Genomic DNA, 21,189 nt, shown 5'->3' on the forward strand with positions numbered 1-21,189 from the left:
TGGCCTGGCCTGTCTGCCTGCCTGCCTGCCTATGCCTGGCCTGGCCTAGCCTAGCCTGCCTGCCTGCCTGCCTGCCTCTGTCTGCCTGCCTGCCTGCCTGCCTGCCTGCCTGCCTGCCTGCCTGCCTGCCTGCCTGCCTGCCTGCCTGCCTGCCTGCTTGCCTGCCTGCCAGGCCTGGGCAAGATACTCCGAAAAAAGTATCTTCGATACCGATACTCGATACCTTGAAAAATTGTATTTCCGAGGCCGATACAAAATACTGGATCGAAATCGAGTTTCGATACAGGTACTCGGCACTGTATCGTCTATACTCAGATACATCACTGAAATCATAACATAATAAATGTGTTAATACCATTAGAGGCATTAGGAAATTTTACCGTGCTTTCTGGAATCTTTAGAGCATTCCTATAGCGTAGTTTTTCTGAATACGCCAGCACAGAGTTATTGTTGGGCAGTTGTTCTTGTCAGAACATCACAATGAATTGAAGCCATGGTTACAGCTTAGCGATTGCTTCCACAAGTAGCCTATCGAATTCTTTAAACTAATGCTCCTTGCCGAGCATTGTCTAGCATTTTTTGTGATGGTGTCTTTCTAGTTTTGTTGAGAGGCTTTATAAGCCAGCTGTAATTGTCGCTGACACTTAAGGGCCGGGACATTTATAGGGAACACAGGCGGTACTACAAGCCGAGCTGTCTCAGGGCCTGTACCACCGTCTGAGCGAGCGCTGTGAACCCGGTCTCACAGTGGTTTCAATATTTGAAGCTTCGAGTATATACTTTAAAAATGTATTTTCGATATCGGTACTTCTGATACTTTCATTTTCAGCTCACGATACCTAATACCGACACACAAAATGTATCTAAATATAGTATCGAAGATACATGTATCTTCGATGCTGCCCATGACTGCTGCCTGCCATCCATCCGTCCGTCCGTCCGTCCGTCCGTCCGTCCGTCCGTCCGTCCGTCCGTCCGTCCGTCCGTCCGTCCATCCATCCATCCATCCATCCATCCATCCATCCATCCATCCATCCATCCATCCATCCATCCATCCATCCATCCATCCATCCATCCATCCATCCGATCGATCGCTAATATCACTGCCCCTCCTTAACCCCTGTAAGCAATTTCTCTCATTTGGAGTATATCTATACCAAACAAATAATGTGACGTAGTAGATCAAACTGACCGTTTACAGATATCTGAAAACGATACCTAATACCGACCCACAAAATGTATTTAAATATAGTATCGAAGATACATGTATCTTCGATACTGCCCATGACTGCTGTCTGCCATCCATCCATCCATCCATCTATCCATCCATCCACCCAACCAACCATCCATCCATCCACCCAACCATCCATCCATCCATCCATCCATCCATCCATCCATCCATCCATCCATCCATCCATCCATCCATCCATCCATCCATCCATCCACCCAACCAACCATCCATCCATCCATCCATCCATCCATCCATCCATCCATCCATCCATCCATCCATCCATCCATCCATCCATCCATCCATCCATCCATCCATCCATCCATCCATCCATCCATCCATCCATCCATCCATTTTTTCATCCTCTACACGCACGGAGACCGCTGCATATCCCACTTCTGACCGCGACCCCCATCTTATCAGGCTATGGAAGCGTCTCCAAAAAGCTTCTCCGAACCGCCAGACTGCAACCCCAAAATATCCAACTGCAGACCACGCTTTCAAAGTTGCGAGACGATATCATGACATATTGTGCTACGCTTGAGGATTCTCGTTGGAATACCCTATGCAACAATCTTGACACGGCACTCCATAAAAAATCAACCTGGACTCTTTTTCGAACCCTCCTTGGTGCCACCCCTGCCCCTGCCCCGACTCTTGCTAAAGCCCTAGCCACAAAGTCTCCCGATGAGGTTTTCGAAACCCTTGCACATCTTTATCTCCCACCCCCTTTGTCCCCCTGTTACCCTGAATACACAGGCTGTGCAAGCAATGACCTTGATGCCCCTTTTACACTGCGCGAGCTGGAAGCTGCACTTCTTGCTAACGCCACTCTGTCGGCTCCCGGTGAAGATGGAATCGCTTACTCCGCTTTTCGCAATCTTCCCGATAACGCAAAAGAACACCTTCTCAACCTCTACAACACCGCCTCGGAAGAAGGCTCTCTGCCATCGTCCTGGAAGCTTCCTCACTTATTCCTCTCATTTCTGAACCTGGTAAGCCTCCCGGGCCTTTCAAATCTCCGGCCCATTTCTCTGACCTCCTGTGTCGGCAAGACGATGGAAAGAATGGCGCTCACTAGGCTTAATAGGCATTTGGAGGTTTCGAACTCGCTCCCTCGTACTCACATTGGTTTTCGTTTCCGCGTATCTGCACAGGAACTTTTCCTCATACTTCAGCATACTTTCTTCACCTGTGGTAGCTCTCAGCTTCACGCCCTGGTCACACTCGATGTCCGCAAGGCATTCGATTGCGCCTCCCATGACCATATTCTTACCTGCCTTTCCAGCACCGGCTGCGGCTCTCGCATGTATTGGAGCTTTTCTTTCTAATCGCGAGGACCATTTCCGAGCATTGAACTTCCTTCTACACCCCGCCGTCTCACCCGGGGTACCCCGCATGGTTCCGTTCTTTCACCCACACTTTTTAATATCGCCATGGCTTCTCTTGCGGTTCAGTTATCGTGTGTTCCCGATCTTCAGAACTTTTTTTTTACGCCGACGACATCACACTGTGGTGCTCGCGCGGATCTCCTGGTCCCGTTCAAGGCACCATTCAGCAGGGATTGGATATCATTTCTTGCTTCCTTGATCATGCAGGCCTATCTCCCACGCCCGAGAAGTCAGAACTCCTACTTTTTACTCGCTCTGCTCTGCTTATCAACGAGCTCACTACTCACTGATATCCCTTACTTTGGGCGGCTCCCCAATCCCCAAAGTTTCTCAATGCCGTGTTCTTGGCATGCCTCTGCATGCCGCCAAAAATGTCCGGGCTCTCCATGCGGCTGTTGCTACCTGTCAGTCCGTCATCCATTTACTTCGCCGAGTTGTGAGACGGTCCTCTGGCCTGAGGGAAGCTCAAGCCTGTCGACTGGCTCAGACGCTGGCTCTTAACAAATTCCTTTACTTTATACCATGCATATCTTTCATTCACCCAGAGCCAGCTAGACGCACTTGCAACAGCTCTTCACGACCTTTATAAAGCTGCTCTTCCCATAACCACTTCCACCAATGAGCTTTATGCCACCGGGTTTTTTCCATCCTCTTCGCAGTCTCCTTTCCCTTCACCGTGACCGACAGATAGCTCGCCTCTCCGGCACAGTTCATGGACGCTGGCTTCTAAACCAGGCTAACATTTCCCCCATCCAGTCAGTCCCTCTGCCAACTCCTTCCCCTCCAGATGCCACAAACCTCCGTATACTTCCTCTCCCAGCCAATATGTCGCCGGTCCTGCATGCTGGCCGCCGACATGCTGTTGCCTATCATATAGTCCGCCCTTCAATACCCACGGAGTCGCTTACACGGATGCCTCTTATGTGGCTCCTCGCGGGTCCGGAAGCCAGGTCCTCTTTCATCCTTGTCTATCTACCCCTGTCACACACACTAGCCCCCTTTCTCCACCCTCCGGATATTATCTTGCTTGAGGTCCTCTCCATCATCCATGCCATTCAAAGTTTACATTCTCTCCTACCTGTGCCTCAGTATATTATATACACCAACTCCCAGGCTGCTATCCGTGCCATTCAATCTAAAAGTCTTAACACGTCATCTGTCCACGGAGCTCGAGGTTGGACTTGTCGCGCTGCAGCCCTGCCCCGTCTTCCTCCGCTGAATGCCTGGACACTCGGGGATTGACGGCAATGAGCTGGCGAACCTGCTCGCCTGTGAAACTCGTAACCGGGCACCGCTCATCCCCTGGCCAAGATCCTTGGAGGGTGGGTCGAGACTGTCTCTTCGCGCCACCATCAGCGAATATTACAATGCTGCTCGCTTAGACCGCATGCTCTACCCCGACCTTGATCCTAATCGTTCAATTCGGGAGGCTCATATCCTTCGGCAAATACAGTTGAATACAATCATAAACCTTACACGGCTATATCTCTACAAATTCCGTCGTGATCCATCATGCCCCAACTGCCCTTCCCCTCATGCCAACCTTTCACACTGCCTATTTCCATGTCCGGTTGCATTGCAATCGGGATTCTTTCCCACCTCCTCCCATACTATCTGGACCTGGGTGGACTGGCTTGGTGCTGAGGGTGAAGAAGAACAGCGCCTGCTCGTCCAGCAGGCCATCGATGTATTAGGCGCCTAAGTGCATGTTGCGCCTCAGTGAAGTCTTTTGCTACTACTACTATACCTTTATATATTCAGAGTGAAATATAACTGGAATAAACGTCAGAGAACATTACTTAATTTTTTTTTTCAAATGAAAACTTCAAAATTATTTTAAATTCTCATGAGCACGCAGCTCCTGATAACGTTGAACCGTACTAAGTTTCATTAACGTTTATCGTAGAATATACTGAAGGCTTCACGGATGTTATCTTCAGAACATATCCATCAGGTTTTCAGCATGTTTCAAATCAACTTTTGCTATTACCGCTAGCAATTTCATAAACTGGGAAAGTTTAATTGACATAAGGTAAAGGCTGTAAGATTCTACCACCCCCACTTTAGTGCTTCTTCTGCAGAAACTCCAGGCTATTTTCTCGAAAAACCGATGGTTCCTTAACTTTTGGATATTGAGACTGAGGCAAGCGTGCCGGCTAATATGTGCGGATACTGCTGTTAAAATAATTACCTGCGAAGTTTCACAGGATGCGCAGTTTCAGATATGAAGTATCTTAAGTTAATTTATACATTCTAACTCCGATAATAATTTGGAGGACACTTGAGCTCCTCCTTTAAATGGTAACCGTGTGAAGTGAAGTTCCTTGGCGATGCGTCGCGTGGGGACGTCGCCATCGCCTGTGTTGCAGCTGGTGCACCCACACGATGCGACGGGACTCGGCGACACATTTAGCGGCGCGATTACAGTTCTTGCTCTGTTACCGCCGCCTCTTCGTTCGGTCAAGGGAAGTACAGCTATACTACTATTCAATTTCAACCCTAAACAGATTGAAGTACGATAAAAGCCCCGATGAAAATTTTTTTCGTAATGCGTCGCATTCTGAGGGCCGGACTAACTGCTATGCAGACTTGTAAAGTGACCTTCTTCCCCTTCTTTCGACATAACAATATCTATCCGCAGTACCCCTTCTTGTCCAAGTTGTCTTTTATTATCCTACCAACCTTTCACTGAGCTATCTCAATGCGCTCATATGCACGACTCAGACGAAGCGAACCTCTACAGGTTCTTCGCTCGCACCGCACTATTAAAACAAACTTCGCTCGCAAAAATCCGGAACGGAAGTTAAGACTATCCAAAGCCTTAGCCGCTGCCTCGCGAATTTTTCCACAAACCCAGAGATCCAGAATCTGCAGCACTCCTTGCGGATCGTCTTTCGCGTTCGTGCGCTCCGCTCTCACTTAGTCACTAATCCCTCGCATTGTGCCTTCATTATACCATACGTACTCGTTAACATAGTCAATGATAATGTACCACATTATGTGACAAACCACCTAATGCAGATATAAAACCCCGTTTTAGCCGAGCCGCGCGAACGCGTCTGCGTTTAAGACTCGGAACCCAGGGGGTCCGGAGGGTTCGGTTTTCATGCCACCCTCCCAACTGAAGGAGAAGCTTGAGATAGGAGCGCTCGCCATCTCAGCCATTTCATGCGATCTCCTCACATCACACAGATGAACAACCAAGCCGCCAACTACCACCTGCTCGTGATTTCCTGTGCGAAAACGCCTACGCCAACAACGTCGACGCCCTATGTCCTGGTGAAAAGAGAGAGAGAGAGAGAGAGAGAGAGAGAGAGAGAGAGAGAGAGAGAGAGAGAGAGAGAGAGAGAGAGAGAGAGAGAGAGAGAGAGAGGGGGGTAATGCTGCGGCGGTAATATACTCCGATACTCTACAACAAATGTTCGTTAAACAGAGTCGCAGGCACTGCGAAAGCAAACATCAACCGAAAGACATCTGTTCGTACACAACAAGGTTAGGGTGAATGATTTCACAGAAGTTCTCTTAATTAAAGGCATGTTTCAATAGACGTTTGTTTAAGCGGCAGTTGATTGCACTCCGTAGCGAGTTTACATGGAAAGCTGCTGTGCCTGCATGTGCTAGTCTGTTTATTATGCTATCCTTCAGAATTAACTTTGATATAGATCAAACAGTTATCCCAGTGACTCAAATCAAAGCGCGTTGCTGTTGTGTAAGATGGCCGAAATATCAATATTTTTCACTTATTTTTCCTCGCATACCAAAACGAGAGCATACCTCTGTTCACGAGCGCGCACCCAGAAGGGTGACCGTGACGTACACTTTTGTCGATCGCGCGGTTCTTTCAACCCCTGACATGACCAGCGTAACGAAGCGCGCAGAGCGGAAACGCGACCGACTAGTTCACGCGTGGTCCGCACACCCTCAGTGACAGACGCGTTGCTCTAGCAACGTAAACCGTAAGCGATGTCACCGGCCGTACGGCCGTACGCTCACTCGGCACCTTGCTCGCCTTGCTCGGCACCGAAATTCAAGACTTGCTTTAGAGGCGCAAATCACACCAGCAGGCGACGAGACCGGAAGCGCTCGTCTCCGGTAGCAGTGCAGGTCAAGGCGTCAAGGCGCGAGCAAGCAGGCGCTCGGCGGGGACAGCGACGAGCCAGCCGGCTGAACTGCTTTCCCACGAAGAGCCTTCCGTCGAGAAAAAACGCGAGTCATGTAAAATTCGGCTTCCCCACGCTGCTCTTCGCTGAGCAGATGTTTTTCACGACGTCGTTTCTAGACGGCGCCACCATCTTTTGACGTTTCGAACAGGTGGCAACTCGCTGCTTGCTCACGCCGAAAAGCGTTTTCTAGCAGCCGTCTACCCTCCTTCCCTCCGTTTTCCGCTTTCTGCCACGCTGCCTTTCTGGGTGTATGTACGTTGACTCTCCCACTTCTCTGCCGCTTGCGGGGCCAAAATGCACAGGTTTGCCTTCCTCTCAAACACCTCCTTTCTCCATTCTCTTCACCCCTCCTCCTGTGCTTTTATGCATTCTCCCGCTTTGCCCTCCTCGCTTTCTACTCGCATAGCTAGCCACGGCCGCTCGTTGTCACGTGACTCACAGGTACGCAAGTCACGTGATCCGTTCGATCTTTTTTGTCATTACTTTGCTTTCAAGCCCTCAGCTACCCTCTGCTACGTCTTCTTTGAGAGAGAGAAAGCCGCACAGGGGGATTGCCAGCGTGTGTATGCGCGGGGAAGGAAGAGAGAAGGGAATCAGCGGTGAGTCGCCACACAACGACGCCGCCCGCCATCCCGCGACAAGCGCACGAACGGAGTCGATCTACGGCCGTTGCGCTCCTCCTGCTACAGCGCCGAGATACCACCGTGCGGGAACGACTGCGATTGCTCATAATTGGGACTTGAGCGGAACTTACTGTGTATCATGGCTCAAGAAATGCTCCTCTTCGCGGCGTTGGTTACCCTAGGTGAGTACAAAAATGCCGTGTGCCGAAGAACGCTGTGCAGTGCGCGCGATTTGCGTGGCCATTGTGGCTTCGGACCAGGCTAGGACCGGTGTTTTTTCCGCGGCAGGAGGAAAGCTACCCCGCCTTCTTCATTGTGGTGGCGGCTGTGAGTCGTCTCTGTTGTGAGCTTCCAACGGCGGTCTTAGCGGCACCAGGAACCTGGACAAAGAGGCCGGAGCGCCTCTCGCTGCGTATCTGCCCTTTTTTTTCCCCACAAGCTTCGGAGTACACGCTGGACCGTTTGGAATGCGCGCCTTGCGGACGTTTTGCGCGCCACCTCTGGACGTTTCGAAATGTCTCCTTCATTGCACTTTGCACCGTCCAAGTCCTTCTTGTTCAATATTTCATCTACCACAATGAAAGTTGTTTTCTTGTGGTTAGGAAGCACCATTTTCTGTAACCGCTTGGTAGCATTTTGTATGGGGAGGTAGGTGTATGTGAGCACCATGCTCCGGGCAGGTCAATCACAAGATCGAGTCGTGCGGCGAGCACGGTATGAGGACCTACTTTTGCGACCAGGGGTGTATGCCCTGCTCTTGCTGTCTTGTGCCTTCCCGGTAGGCTCCGCTAACGCAACCAACGCCTTGTTTACCTCAAGCACTTGGCACCGTTTCGACATATCCTGGGGGGTCAAATTGGCTTAAACTATGGTGCATATGTTGAAACAAGTGGTAATGCCCAGGGAAGGCTAGAAATTTGGCCGCGTTGCTGTTATTCTTCCGGTTGTAATTGTTATCAGAGGTTATTGTAAGCCATCGCTGGATGAGCAGGAAGCTAGGCGTTCCAACGTACTCTCATCTCATCATGCTAAATCAGTCGTGTTATCCCCGCTCGATTTGATATTCAGAGCTTTCAGGCGTCCGAAAAGGCGGTTCAAAGGAAGGCGGTCGCACCCTCCCTCTCCTCCCAACTGTCCATAGGAAAACCATTCTGGCCTAATCTTTTTAGACCAAAAAATTCCCTGATATTCATAGTTTAAATGCGACCGCCCTCTTCATGAGCGACCCATAAACCTCCCCCGGACGTCCGCAGCATATCTCCGGATATTCCAGGTTATGTTTTGTGTTCATACGTATTATCAAGTGATCACTAAAGTTTTCGCTGTCCCCCCCCTCCCCCCCCTCCAAAAAAAAAAAATTACCTCTGTTTAATGAGAATAGCATGCTCAGTTTCAGCCTGGCCTCTGTGTCGTCTATCTCCTGACGGTATTTTGTTTCATTTTTTTTTATACCACAATAATATTTTACTTCTGAAAGCATGTCGGTAGTCACGGACCCAAGAAATGACTCAACAGTGACTCATCTAAGTCCAAAAGCACGGCCTATTTCATGTCCGAAGCTGGTTCGATGTGGTTTGCTGACATTCAACAGCCGATCTGTGGAACAGGAAACGAGCCGGCAGTGTTTCGTCAATATCCTGTCCCTCATAAGCGTTGCTTATTAAAAGGGGCATTGACTGTACGTGCATTCGCCATTGCCTTTTATGAAGCTGACAGAAGGGCACATTTCCGCCGGTGTCATTCCGATTACTCGTGCCATCGGTACGATCGACTGTCCAGTCATCGACCTCATCGACTGCAGCGCATGCCATTGTTTGTCCCCGTTGAACTGGAAACCGCAGCTGTCTTTCACGACCGGCTCTTATCTCATCACTTTGTTGTTTCACGTGTGACCAACATAAAGCCATGGTTATGTCTAGTTATGCCGTCAGAAATAGGTTTGCGCACGGAAGAGATTCGCAAAGTTTACCTGGGCATCTCAACTCGGCGATCCAGCGAATGCATAGCATGTTTATTCGTTCCCCTACCGACGAAGTAGAGCACGTTTCTTGGAACTATACATGGTTTTTTTTTTGCCTTTCGTTTGTCATTTCTAGAGCTGACTTCCACAATTAGGGATTGCATGTACGTTAATTTCGAAATTAGCACACTCATCCTTGCTCAGAAAACATGTTGGCTGCAGTGCCTACTGCTATTACTATTTGCTCCCAACAAAGGAAGGTCTGTCTTGTCAAGATTACATCCAAGGTAGCTCCTGCTGTAAAGGTTTGAGCAGTGGCAATTTCGAAGAGACAACGTGCGTGCCTTCGAGTGCTCCCACATATGGACTTGCGAAGGCATGCATGTACTGTACATGGCCGCTTGATCTCCCCTAGGGTCGAGCGGCAAAGACTGTGAGACCGGTGTTTTCAGCACGAGGCGGTGTTGTGTAGCCGGTCCTAGTGTACCTGTATATGACAGGAACACTAACCGTTCCAGTCTATGTCAAGTAGTTTGTTCTCTGGTAGCGCTTTGGTCGTTATCCTAGATTAAGACAAGAAGTGCTTAAAAAAAAAAAAAAAGAGCAAGAAACGGAAGCCTGCAGTTCGTGCGTCCAGAGTTGGAGAACGACCGCCTCGTTCCCGAGTAGCTTTGGCTTTATCTGTCCCGATGCTCTGCGAACCTACTGTATCTCTTGCAGCTTCCTTACTCCCATGACAACACGCACAATAAGTGCCATAGAGCTCGCCTACTCGGCACATTTATAGAGTCGGGTTATATGAACAAGTAGAGCACACTATAATTAAGAAGTCCGAGCGTCGTTGATGAGCTTGTGCTTTCTTGCAAGACTCGCAGATCCGGTTTTTGGTTTATGTTGTGCTTATTTGGCATTTCTGCACTCATACGCTGACGTCTACAAGTGATCTGTGTTATGTCACTACTTTATTTTGCACCATCTCTCGTTCTTCTACCATGAGCATAGCAGCAACCGTGCACACCGACCGCCTCGAACAACGAGTGCTGACGAGTTGTGCCTATTCTTGCAAGCTGCTTTTATTTCTGTGAGTTCGTTACACAAGGTTTACTGCAGCAAAAGTGCCCGCGCATGCCTATATTAGTGTCGTTTTATTTATTATTTTGGAAAACCTCACGATATCGCATTTACCTGCACTCGCACACCAGGGTTTCTGTCTTCCCATTTCATCCTGGCCTTATTATTTTTTTTTTATTGCGGCAATTATAACAAAAAAGAAAAGCACTCTTTTTTTGCGGCCGGAGTAAGTACACAGCTTTATATGGCTTTAGGAACGCCCACATGTGTTTCCATGCAGCTGCATCCGCCGGCAAAAATTCCTTTGATGCGCTTGATGCAGAACGCGGGCAGCCATCATGGCGGTTGCGTTCCGGTGCGTTGAGCCCGTCGCGATGAAAGTTGGGAGGATGTGGTGGTGGTGGGAAAGCCCGAAAGTTTCTCCTGCGCTAAGCATGCGTTGAATACTTTTACACACTCCCTCACCTCCCGATCTTAGGATAGAAAGCAACAACAACAATAACAAAAAAAAAAAAAAAACCTACTGCTTATGCCATAGCTGGAAAGTGAAACTAAGCATGGGATGATGGCTAGGCAGTGCAACAGTATCAACACACATCGTTCTCGTTCCTTGTACGGATATCGCCGCCATCTCCTGGTCTGGCTGTGAAATCTGGCCGGTTTCTTCGCCTTTTCGCTCGAACTGCGCTTTTCGCCACAGCGATCCTCAACGAGACCTCGCCGGCTCTGTTTGGATTAATTCACTGCTGAACTCCTACAGCCACGCTTGGACAAGTTTTGAACACTCTTGAACAACAGATAAATGATCCAGAAGAACCTCAGTAGTGCACCGTGGAAAATGCTAACGCCATCCCCGTAAACCAGTACGCGAAAACGGTTTCCACAACAATGCCTTTGAGCAGGCTGCGAAGCAGTAAGTGGTTTTGTTATAGAATAAAATAAAAATAATAAAGGAAGGAAAAAGATATTTTTGCCTGCCCCGGTATCTGCTTTCGAAATGAGCTGAAGCAGCTGAACTGTGGGGGCGGAAATAAAGGGATAACAAGGAGACGGGGAGTAAGGACAGTGTAGATTAAAAGGTGCTGATCCCACAGCAACCTGTGTTGGATCGAGCCTTTACTTATAGGATGTGCAGAGATTCTTCCATAGCGATGTCACTGGTTATGGCATTCGTATAAGTAATGCTTGTATACGCGGTATAACATAAAAGAAACGTTGCTAGCTAGTACCTGTCAGCGAACTTTACCACCTATGTAGGTACGTACTCACATGACACGTCTACTTTCGTGTCTACCTTGTACAGCACTCCGTGGCATGGTCAATTGCGTCCGCTGGATGATGCGGAACTGAAGTACACAGTCAAGCGTTATTTGAACTGTACTGACCAAATAACCAAATATGACCAAATGTTCAACAAGAACAACGCATGCATGGCGTGTAATCCTCTTCGGTGTCGAAGGAGTTAGTGGGCTAGCTTCCCTCTCTCTTTTTGGTGTTTCTCAAGCAGCGGTCACTTTCTTCTGGGCACGTGCTTAATATTACAGGCAAAGATGATACTACGCAAGACGTATGCTTGGGTATTGTCTGGGATTGGACATTCCAAACACTCTTCGTCTGCTTGCAGCATCATCACGTGAAACATGGATCATAAGCGCGCCATTACTAACTCGCCTCGTATTATTGTTATGTAAAGTCCACCCATGACCGCAAAGGATGAAAACTTTAAAACGGGGGGAGGTAGAGAGAGGATGGTGGTAGGCTGTTGTAGCAAGCGAAAGTCAACGATGGAGATTTCGCAATCACCATTTTTCACTACTGCGAAATTGGCCGCTGTTAGCTGCACCGCTCGCGCGATAGCTTTCAAGCCGTGCTAGATAGACTGTACACGCTGCGAAGAATAGCTGTCTGGCAGAGTCGTCTGGTTCACCCCTACAGCTCACAAAAAGAAACTTAGGTCAGAAAGTCGCAATTATGCAGACGAAAACAGCGCATACCAAATGAGGTTCATCAGAGTATGAACTCTGCCTCACAAGGGAGTTATCGAATAGTATAGCGAACTCTTTTTTTTTTGTTTTTTTTTTAGAAAGAAAACCAAAGAATACAGGATAGCAGTCAACGATGATCCAGGGAAAAGCCGCAATGACGCTTGTGAGGAGACACAAGAGATGCGATCTGCACGTACACACTTCCAATATACCATCAACGGGCGAAGCTTACATGACCCGTGTCCTCGGCCTCGGATGAAAAAAAAAAAAAAATAATAATAATAAATAAATAAATAAATAAATAAATATATATATATATATATATATATATATATATATATATATATATATATATATATCGAATTTCGCTGCCCAGCCGCCTGCTATTCTCTCCATGCGCATAAAGAATATACATGCTCTCAACTCTAATAAGATTTCAGGCGATTTCCTTACGCGTCCTTGCTGATATAATTTATTTTTCGCGCGGACAGATCCCACGAATTCATGGTGAAATAGCGCAAAAAACACGACACAAAGGTAAGAGGGACAGTCCCGTGCTACGCTCGTGTTTGTGTCGTGTCGTGTTTGTGCGCAATTTCACCATGACTACAGTAGACATTCACCAACTAGCCCGCCAACAGCTCCTGTTAAAGCATCCCACGAATTTTTGCTTCTACTGTAATGCCCACCTGTTATCAGAAGGCAGTGGGATACGATGCCGACCTCTTGCTCTATCATCTGCAGCAATTTCGCCTGACAGGATACAGGACCTCTGCATACTTGGTGCTACGCCCCAAGTGTTGACGTTAAGCCTAATTCTGCTCCCTGGGCGAACAAATAAGTGCAGAATTGTTGCATGCATAAGCCTCATCTAACTAAAGTAAATTGTTCATGTTATAATTGCCGTTACATAGCGCATTTGTAAAGCACGGGATTTTTAAAGCAGGCGATGTTCGATTTTTATCCGCTGTTTATTTAAAGCCCATACAAATGCATTTGAGCTAGACCTGGCGTTTCAACTGCTCGAATGCGATGGGAGCAAAGTTAGAGCGATGTTGGAGTTCGCCAAAGGTATACGGCCTGCGGCATGCTGACAGGGCTGCCGTTTTCGAGCATTCTCTTCATATGTTCAGAAGTGGGATTCAAGTGGGGTTTCGAAGCAATTCAAGTGGGAGTTCGATGGCGCGAACGGAAGTGAGACCATAGGTGATCAAGACCGTCTCTACTGCTTTTGATCGCTTTCCACCAAGCCGTTCAAAGGCGTGTTTTGTTCGTAACGGTTTCGCCGTGTTTTTGCATGCGAGCGAGTTTACCGCTAGCGTTGCGTTTCTGCGCAAAGGAGTCAACAACCCGACCGTTCTCTATACCCGCGCTCGCTACGTTAGCCCATCCGTCACAGGTCGTGACGTTTGCCTTTTTTTTTTTTTTTTTGTTCTTGCTTTCATAGCTCGGATTTCGGCGGCGCAAGTTGGATTCGGCAAGAGCGTTAATGAGCCCAGTGCGGATGGCAGCGAGACAGAAGGAAGCGTATAGCGCCGGTGCCTGCCGTGTGTGCGGAGGCGCGATAGGAATAACTAAGGGGCTTTAGACATGAAGCAACCGCCTGTTCTCTCAGTGAGTGAGCTTTCGCGCGCTCCCGTTGTTTCTTCTTGCGTCACTATACCGTGTCGCGGATGTTTTAAAACGATCATATAACATGTGCACCCCGGCCTATGGTGTTATAGATGGTCATGTCTGTGAGAGGTTTCAGGACTCTTGAAATATTGGTTTCAGGTGCCATTGTGGGAAAATATAACAAATTACGCAAGCACTGAGGCGAACAAAGGCGAGCAATGTATCATATTCATCCGTCTATTGGAGAAACAGGGCCGTGGATAATGTATATTGTCAGTGATTTTGGATAAATAAACCACATCTCATTTTTTATTTATTTATTTATTTTGATATACTGTCAACCCCAATGGGGTTTTTACAGAAGTAGACATGAACTGCATGACATGGACATAATTGCTGATGTGGCAGATTCAATATGGAAAACCTTCATAGAATATGATAGAATAGATGGTTTTAAGGTTGAGCCTGAACTCTCGGCGTGGCTAGTGCGATGTATGGCCCCCAGCAGGCCTGGTTAGGCAAAAACCCGCGGCACTCATGCTTTGGTGCATAATTTGCTGCGTTCATTTTAATTTACCAAGCCCATAATCCCGATACTTAGGCGTGTAGCCGGATTATTTTTTTCTTTTTCGGGAGAGGCCAAGGCTCGCACTTCCCTTTGGATATGTGCCTGCCGAGATTCCTAGATAGGTAACGCTGATAAACGTCCACACTGTCCAATGGTCGTCGGGTCACATAGGTTGGCCACATGAAGCGTCAGCCAAACAGATTCTCGACGCTCGTGCCGTGGCCCTCATGGAAGGAAAGGGGAGGGAAAGTTGTCGAAGTTTTCGCCGTGCTCTCGCGAATTAGCACTGTTTTTGCAGCAGCGTCGTCTTGTCTTCATGATCGGTCCTTGCACTTATGGTCTCCGGCAAAGGGAACATGGTTGGAAGCGCGTCGACTTTGCCCTTTGATTCAGACGGATAGCTTGGGCGCGATCATATATGCTGTCATTGTCGACCCCGCCAAAATTACTCATAGGGAAGAAGTATGGGCCCTTCCTGTAACCAGAAGAAAAACTCGTCGCTTTCAGTAGCGTGTGGACTGGAATGAAAAATGGATACCATTAATAATAATTAAAAAAAGCACGTATCTAACACCTTTGGCACTGCAGTCAGTTCAGATCTGAAGCGCGCGAGTCTGCACAAGTCCAATCGCCTGCCTTTGGAAGGCTGCAAAATATAGGTAAAAAGCATTTCCAAGCATGACAGCATCGCGATTTAGTAACTTCGTAAGGTTGATCTTCAATGGATCAAACTGAAAGGGCACCGCAGGAATTTTCTGTTATATGACTATTGGACAATGGCAATTCTACTTCCTCCCTGTGCGCGAGAGCTTTAATTACTTTAGAATGCGCAAATATGGGGACAATTGATGACTACATTGCATATCGTGTGAATTACCGGGTGTGACCCAATGCGTACTTCGTGAAGCTGCGGATGACTGCCTAAGTTACGTTAACAGGCAAAAAACAAAACAAAAAAGCATAAGGTTAAAGACTCTCCTTCCATATTGCTTGGCCGAGTCGGACGCAATGACGCTTTGAAAGCAGTGACCGTGTTATAGCTAGAAGTGGACGAGGCTGTACTGATAACATACTTGTGAACGAGGCTGTACTGATAACATACTTCGCCGTACAGCTCTGTTGGTAGAGCATTGTACGCGAAATTCGGAGGTTGTCGGTTGTATCCGCGTGTTTCTTAATATCCGAGTCTTTCGTTATATCCGAGTTCCTTGTTTCTTGCGTTCTAAGCATTCGTTTTATCCAAGTACTCCGTAATATCTGAGCCTTTTGTTATATACGAGTTTGTAGTTATATCCGAATCTTTCTGTATATCAGTTCCTTTCTCCACATCCAAGTTTTTTGTTATATCCGACCGTCGTTATATAAGAGTTCTTTGCTCTTCGTTTCCAACGCGTTTCCTCTACAAGATAAAAATGAAGATTTACTTCTCTTCATTTTACTACCCTTCAACAGCGGCACGTGACTTCTCCATGTACCAACCGTGGTAGGCGTCTCTTGGTAACTGCCGGGCAGTACTTGCCAAGAACCCTGCGAGAAGTGATGCAGCTTCATAACGGTGGCGCTTTTTTTCGTGGTGGTGATTTTTATTGCGACACTGGTTGAAAACATCGCACGCTCAGAGTAAAAGGAAGAGCTAGGTCAGCACTCTTGCTAAGTAGCGTGAAAATTAGACCCAGCTTTTTTTTTTTTTTTCATAAGTTATATTGAAATTAAACTACATGTTAGGGCGAAGATGCGGAAGTGCAGCGGTGGTGATGGTAGGGTGCGAGGTCAAGCGAGTGTGGTCTGACAGAAATTGTGTAGTGGACATGCTTTGCTGTTGTTACTGACGCCAAATAAGGAAATACAAACAGCAGTAATTACGGTGCAGAAGGTAGGATAAGCAGAACTTCTGTGATTTAATTATCCCATCCTCTGACCGTTTTTTACAACTAAATGAAAAAAGAAAATTACAAGGATTCAACGCTGCTGAACCAAATATTGAGCGAAAGCATTAGCTGCGGGTGACCGAGCGTTCTTTTTCTTCTTCTTCTTCAACCCACATATAAAGCCCCGCTTTAACCAACCCATATGAACGTGCCTTAGTGGCCTATAGGGGTAACGTGAATGCCAGGGTTTAGCAGGCTGATTCTGACATAATCATTCCATGTGAAACGAAAGGCCCAAGTTGGCAGCTCCTGCCAGCCCGCGTGTCACGTGGGGTGTGACGTCACAGCGTCACGTGTGTAAGACGTAACTGCGGCCGGGTCACGCAAAGGCATGAAAGCGCGAGTAGTATTGCTTTCGCAATAACACCAGTTCACCACCGTCAAAACCTCCTCTTTTCTTGCCTCACATTATGCCCCATCGAGGCCATCACTGCCCAGGTGACTGCCTGCTGCGACATTTCCGTTCGCTCTCGCACTGACTTGCTACAAGGTGCTAGTTATTGTTTTCTCTCGCAGCCAGTGTGTCCTCCGGAAATGCTTCCGTCGCTCCACAGACAGCGCCCAACACATGCAGCGTACACTTTGCGTTATGCAGATGGTTCGCGAGCTCTGCGCGCGCGCTCTTCTGAGGCGACCCTACCGGGTATTATTTTGCTCCGTCTTTCTGGCTCTCATGCAGCGAAAACGCCCCGAAATTCCGGAGGCATGATGAGAGCGCGCCATGAAAAAACGGGCCCCGGAAGGAAGAAGCCGGCATGGCTCGAAGGGGCGTTCGCGGAGTACACTGGAAGAACGGAAGGAAGGGCACGACCTTCGGTTTTTGATGGCTTCTCTTTCCAGTTCCTCGTCGTCTTTAGTGCCACTCTCCCCGTCAAGCCCGTCTCTCCACCAAGAGAACACAGAAAGGTTACCTTCTTCACGGAGCTTTCTCCTCCGTAGCGCCCTTCGGCGCGGGCTCCAACCTCCAACTCCAGCCCCTTCTTTTTCGGCATGAACGCTCGCTCGTGGGGTTTCAGCGGCGGGGAATGCACGTTTTAGTGAAGAAGAAAAGAGAGAAGGAGGGAATCCCTTCGTTCTATATGGCTGCAGTAGTGCTCTTCCTCGCTGCCATTGCAGTGGCGAGGGGCGACGGTGGGTACCCCTCTTTTGACGTTTAGACCGAAGAGGTGTCGCAAAGATGCTTTGGTGAAAGGCGGGGAGGGGGGGAGGGAGTGAACAGCAGCCACAGAAGAAAGGGGGCGCGGGAGGAGAAGGAGGAAGGGGGGGGGGGGGCTGCGGAGCGGGATGTTCATAATGGCGATCGCCATAATCCTCGCAGGCACACAATAGCAGGAGCCCTGCCGCCGCTTTTCCCATTGCTTTTGTGTCTGCGACGGCGTGCGATATCAATGCCTGTTCTTACCTTGAGTGTGCGCCCGAGAACGGTGTACCGGACGGGCTTTTCCTCGCTTTTCTTGGGGTTTGCTGTCGTTTTTATACTCGGTGTAGAGGATGATCCTTCTCTTAGAGCCCTGTTGGTGAGCTTACGCTCACGCTTCGGCTAATGACAGTTCATTGTTTGAAACCTGCTCAAATATGATGCCGCTGCGTGACCGTGAGTACACTGTACCGCGAGTCCTGTTCGAGACGCAACGACGTCCCGGCCTGCCTTGCGCGCGCCTTCGTGTTCATCCTATTGTAACCTCTGCGTCCCCTTCTCCCCCCGCTCATCTTCCAGTATGAAAGACGCTTTTTCGCTGAGGTTGAGAGTTCATGTCGTGAGACAGCAAACAAATAAAGAGAACGATGTCAGTTTCATGGCAGGATCCGTGAGGGCATCCAACAACATACATGGCACATTCATAAAGTTTCCTCCCGCTCACCTAGATTATGGCAGTGATTTCTAACATATTGGAGTCTGTGGTCACGCATTGGATGTTAGTGCGAGCGATGACCTGACAGTCGATATTCAACGTACTGGCTTTACTGGAGAATGCCCGTGCAGACTTCCTTGCTATCGCAACACTTGGGCTTGGCACAGCGACACAGAGAGAGAAACACGATAAAAGGCCTACGTGTAGAGGTAGAAGTCGCGCTCGCATGTTGAGCCTGTCGTCCAGGCAGGCGGATGTGCGCGCCACCTGCAAGCCTAGTGAGCGGAGGTAAAAATCAAGATCAAATAACATGTACCCGCAACAACAAACCGATACGAGAGGAACGAGCCAGTTGTTTTGTACATCTCTTAATATTTCTATTTTCTTCACTTCATTGCTCGCCCCCTCCCGCTCTGTGGCTCATAGTCATGTTTATGGCAGGTAACAGTCATTCTGTGCTTCGTTGTACGGGCTTTTTGTTTTAATTCGAGAATCAGATGTCCCTGCAGCTAGAACCAGGTGACTCAGATCCATCCCGTTGGTGCGTGTCGCATGACGCGGAGAGGCATTTCGCAGCTGTGGCCTGCGCAACAGAATCCTGCCCACACGTGGCACTGCCCCACGTTCCTCACTACACAGAAGGAAAGTCATGTGACGAGATCCCGTGACGCTTTTTCAGGTTCATTTTTTTCACCGCACGCAGCAATATTATAGAGATATATTATTTTCTCAATACTTAGGAACTGCGGTTATGTAGTTGATGTGCAGTCGGTGCATTGAACGGGTAGAGCAACACTGCGCTTTTCCGCAGGCTTCGAGCTCATACGGAGCTCCTCTTTTCTGTTGACAGTCTTTTTCTAAGATAGATTCATGACTCATGAGACGCAGTCTCCTCTGCTCGGCGCAGATTGGTTTTGCTATTTCCGTTGCCGCGGGGCACGGGCTTGAGTGAGGTGTTGGTGTCACCCTCGTTTTTAAATCCTATGCACCGCTGGTGCCGGAAGTCCGTTATTCGGCATTCTCTCCATATTCCCTGTCGTTAAGGCCACCGCTCTCCTCGCGCGCGCCCGGCACACGTCTCAGCAGCTGGAGCTTGCTGCAATATTCCGTGCCACTGCAGTTTTTATGTGGCTGAATCTTGAAAATGACACTGCATTACCTTAGAAGCAATATTTACAGAAGAGCTACAAAAGGGTTTTACCGCGCAGTATGGATTGAAGCGGACTTTCCACAGACTGTCTGTGGAGTACTTGCAAGGGTGGATTCCACGAAGCATATCTATCCTAGCTGTTGATTCCCCCCCCCCCCCCCCCCCTATTCACTACGATGACACCGTATAGCTGGTTATACTGGGCCTGCCATCTTTGCTTATTTACTTTACTCTGTTCGCGCCGCTAAGTGGCACATCGTTAGTTTAATTTTTTTTTTGCATGGTTCCGAGAAAGTACAATGCTTGCAGGAGTCATCGTCAGCCTGACTGCACACACTGCGGGGCAAATGGCTCTCCAATATCCATCTAATTAACCCGGTCTTCGCCAGATGCATCCATTTGATCCCCACAAACTTCCTAATCTCATCCGCTCATCTAACGTTCTGCCGCTCCTGCTACGCTTGCCTTTTCTTGGAATCCACTCTGTCAACCTTAGAGACACCAGTTATGTGGCCTTCACATTACATAATCTGCCCATATCCATTTGTTCTTTTTGATTTGCAGGAGTATACCTTGTTCTATAGGCCTGTTAGCGGGCGGTTCGACAGAGGGTCCATAGTCTTGCTGACATTTCTATAATTACTCTGTTATTATCTAAAAGTACTGCTTTACATTTCTGTTCGTGTCCTACAAAATGTGGTCTGGCATTCCATTTGTGCTCGGTTCGCATGATACAACCGCTGCAGCTAAACGTTGAGCGTTTGTATAGTTTCTTTAGGCATGCTTATCGCAGTTGTCGGAACGCCCGGGGTTTCGTGTAGGCGTTCTTTTCTTTTTTTTTCTTTTTTTTTTTGCCAGCAGCGCAAATGTTATTTTTCCGACGTTTGCTTGAGCTGTTCCAGATGGCTGCCATACCTGTGCGACCTGCATATTTCGCCAGCTCTTCAGGACTGTGGCAGGCCTGGAGCCTCTTATGAGTCACCCTTGCTTTCGATTTCTGAAACAGTCTCTCATGCCATAAAAATATCAGTGATGACTGGAAACCTTGCTGGAAGAGCAGTGCCCCTGTAATTTCACGTGTCCCATGTCGCATATGCGCTCCACGACCACGAAGCGTCTTGTTCGCGCTACGTGGTCTGCCGTTGAAGTTCTAGCCGTCGTGATTCGCGCCGCTTTTTTTCTTCTCCGGACAAGAATCGACTGTTTATAGTTTTATATTCTGATGTACTCTTTTTGCTGGTTCAGGAAGAAATTCGCCGCCATACGAGCTTGAGCTTGTATCACGTGGTGTCAGAGGAGGAACCAAGGCGTGGTTCGCTGCGTTGTCTAAAAGCACCGTTTTTCTTATGGTTTACCACGCCACTTGCCACCCGCTACATTTATCAAATTGTTTTTTGTTTTCTTTTTCTCATTTTCTTGAGGCATTGGTATTATGGAAGTCTGGTATACCACTTTCTCTGAAGCATTTTACAGGCTGCTGCAATTGGGGGCTCCTTCCTTAATTGACACGCTTCGAAACCACATATTGACCCGTGTCAATGGCTGGATGGGAGACAACAACGAGGTGATTTACTCCGCCGCTGTGACTTCACCCCTCTTGTCCGCAGAGAGCGCCATCTATAATAATGTTCCCAATCGTGCCACAAAGCTGAGTG

At 48.3% G+C, this 21,189-nt stretch overlaps 1 protein-coding gene across 1 annotated transcript in view; it reads left to right on the forward strand.

The window, feature by feature from the left end:
- The first annotated feature begins 7,307 nt into the window (after positions 1 to 7,307).
- Positions 7,308 to 21,189, forward strand: part of Lac (septate junction protein lachesin) — a 28,131-nt gene continuing 14,249 nt past the window's right edge. Inside the window, exon 1 of the mRNA XM_084606173.1 lies at positions 7,308 to 7,587. Coding sequence (XP_084462299.1) covers positions 7,545 to 7,587 — 43 coding nt within the window. The 5' untranslated portion in view covers positions 7,308 to 7,544. The remainder of the gene's footprint in view (positions 7,588 to 21,189) is intronic.

This window comes from Amblyomma maculatum, chromosome 6 (assembly GCF_055883805.1).
Source record: "Amblyomma maculatum isolate TAMU_Amacu chromosome 6, ASM5588380v1, whole genome shotgun sequence".
Taxonomy (NCBI): domain Eukaryota; kingdom Metazoa; phylum Arthropoda; class Arachnida; order Ixodida; family Ixodidae; genus Amblyomma; species Amblyomma maculatum.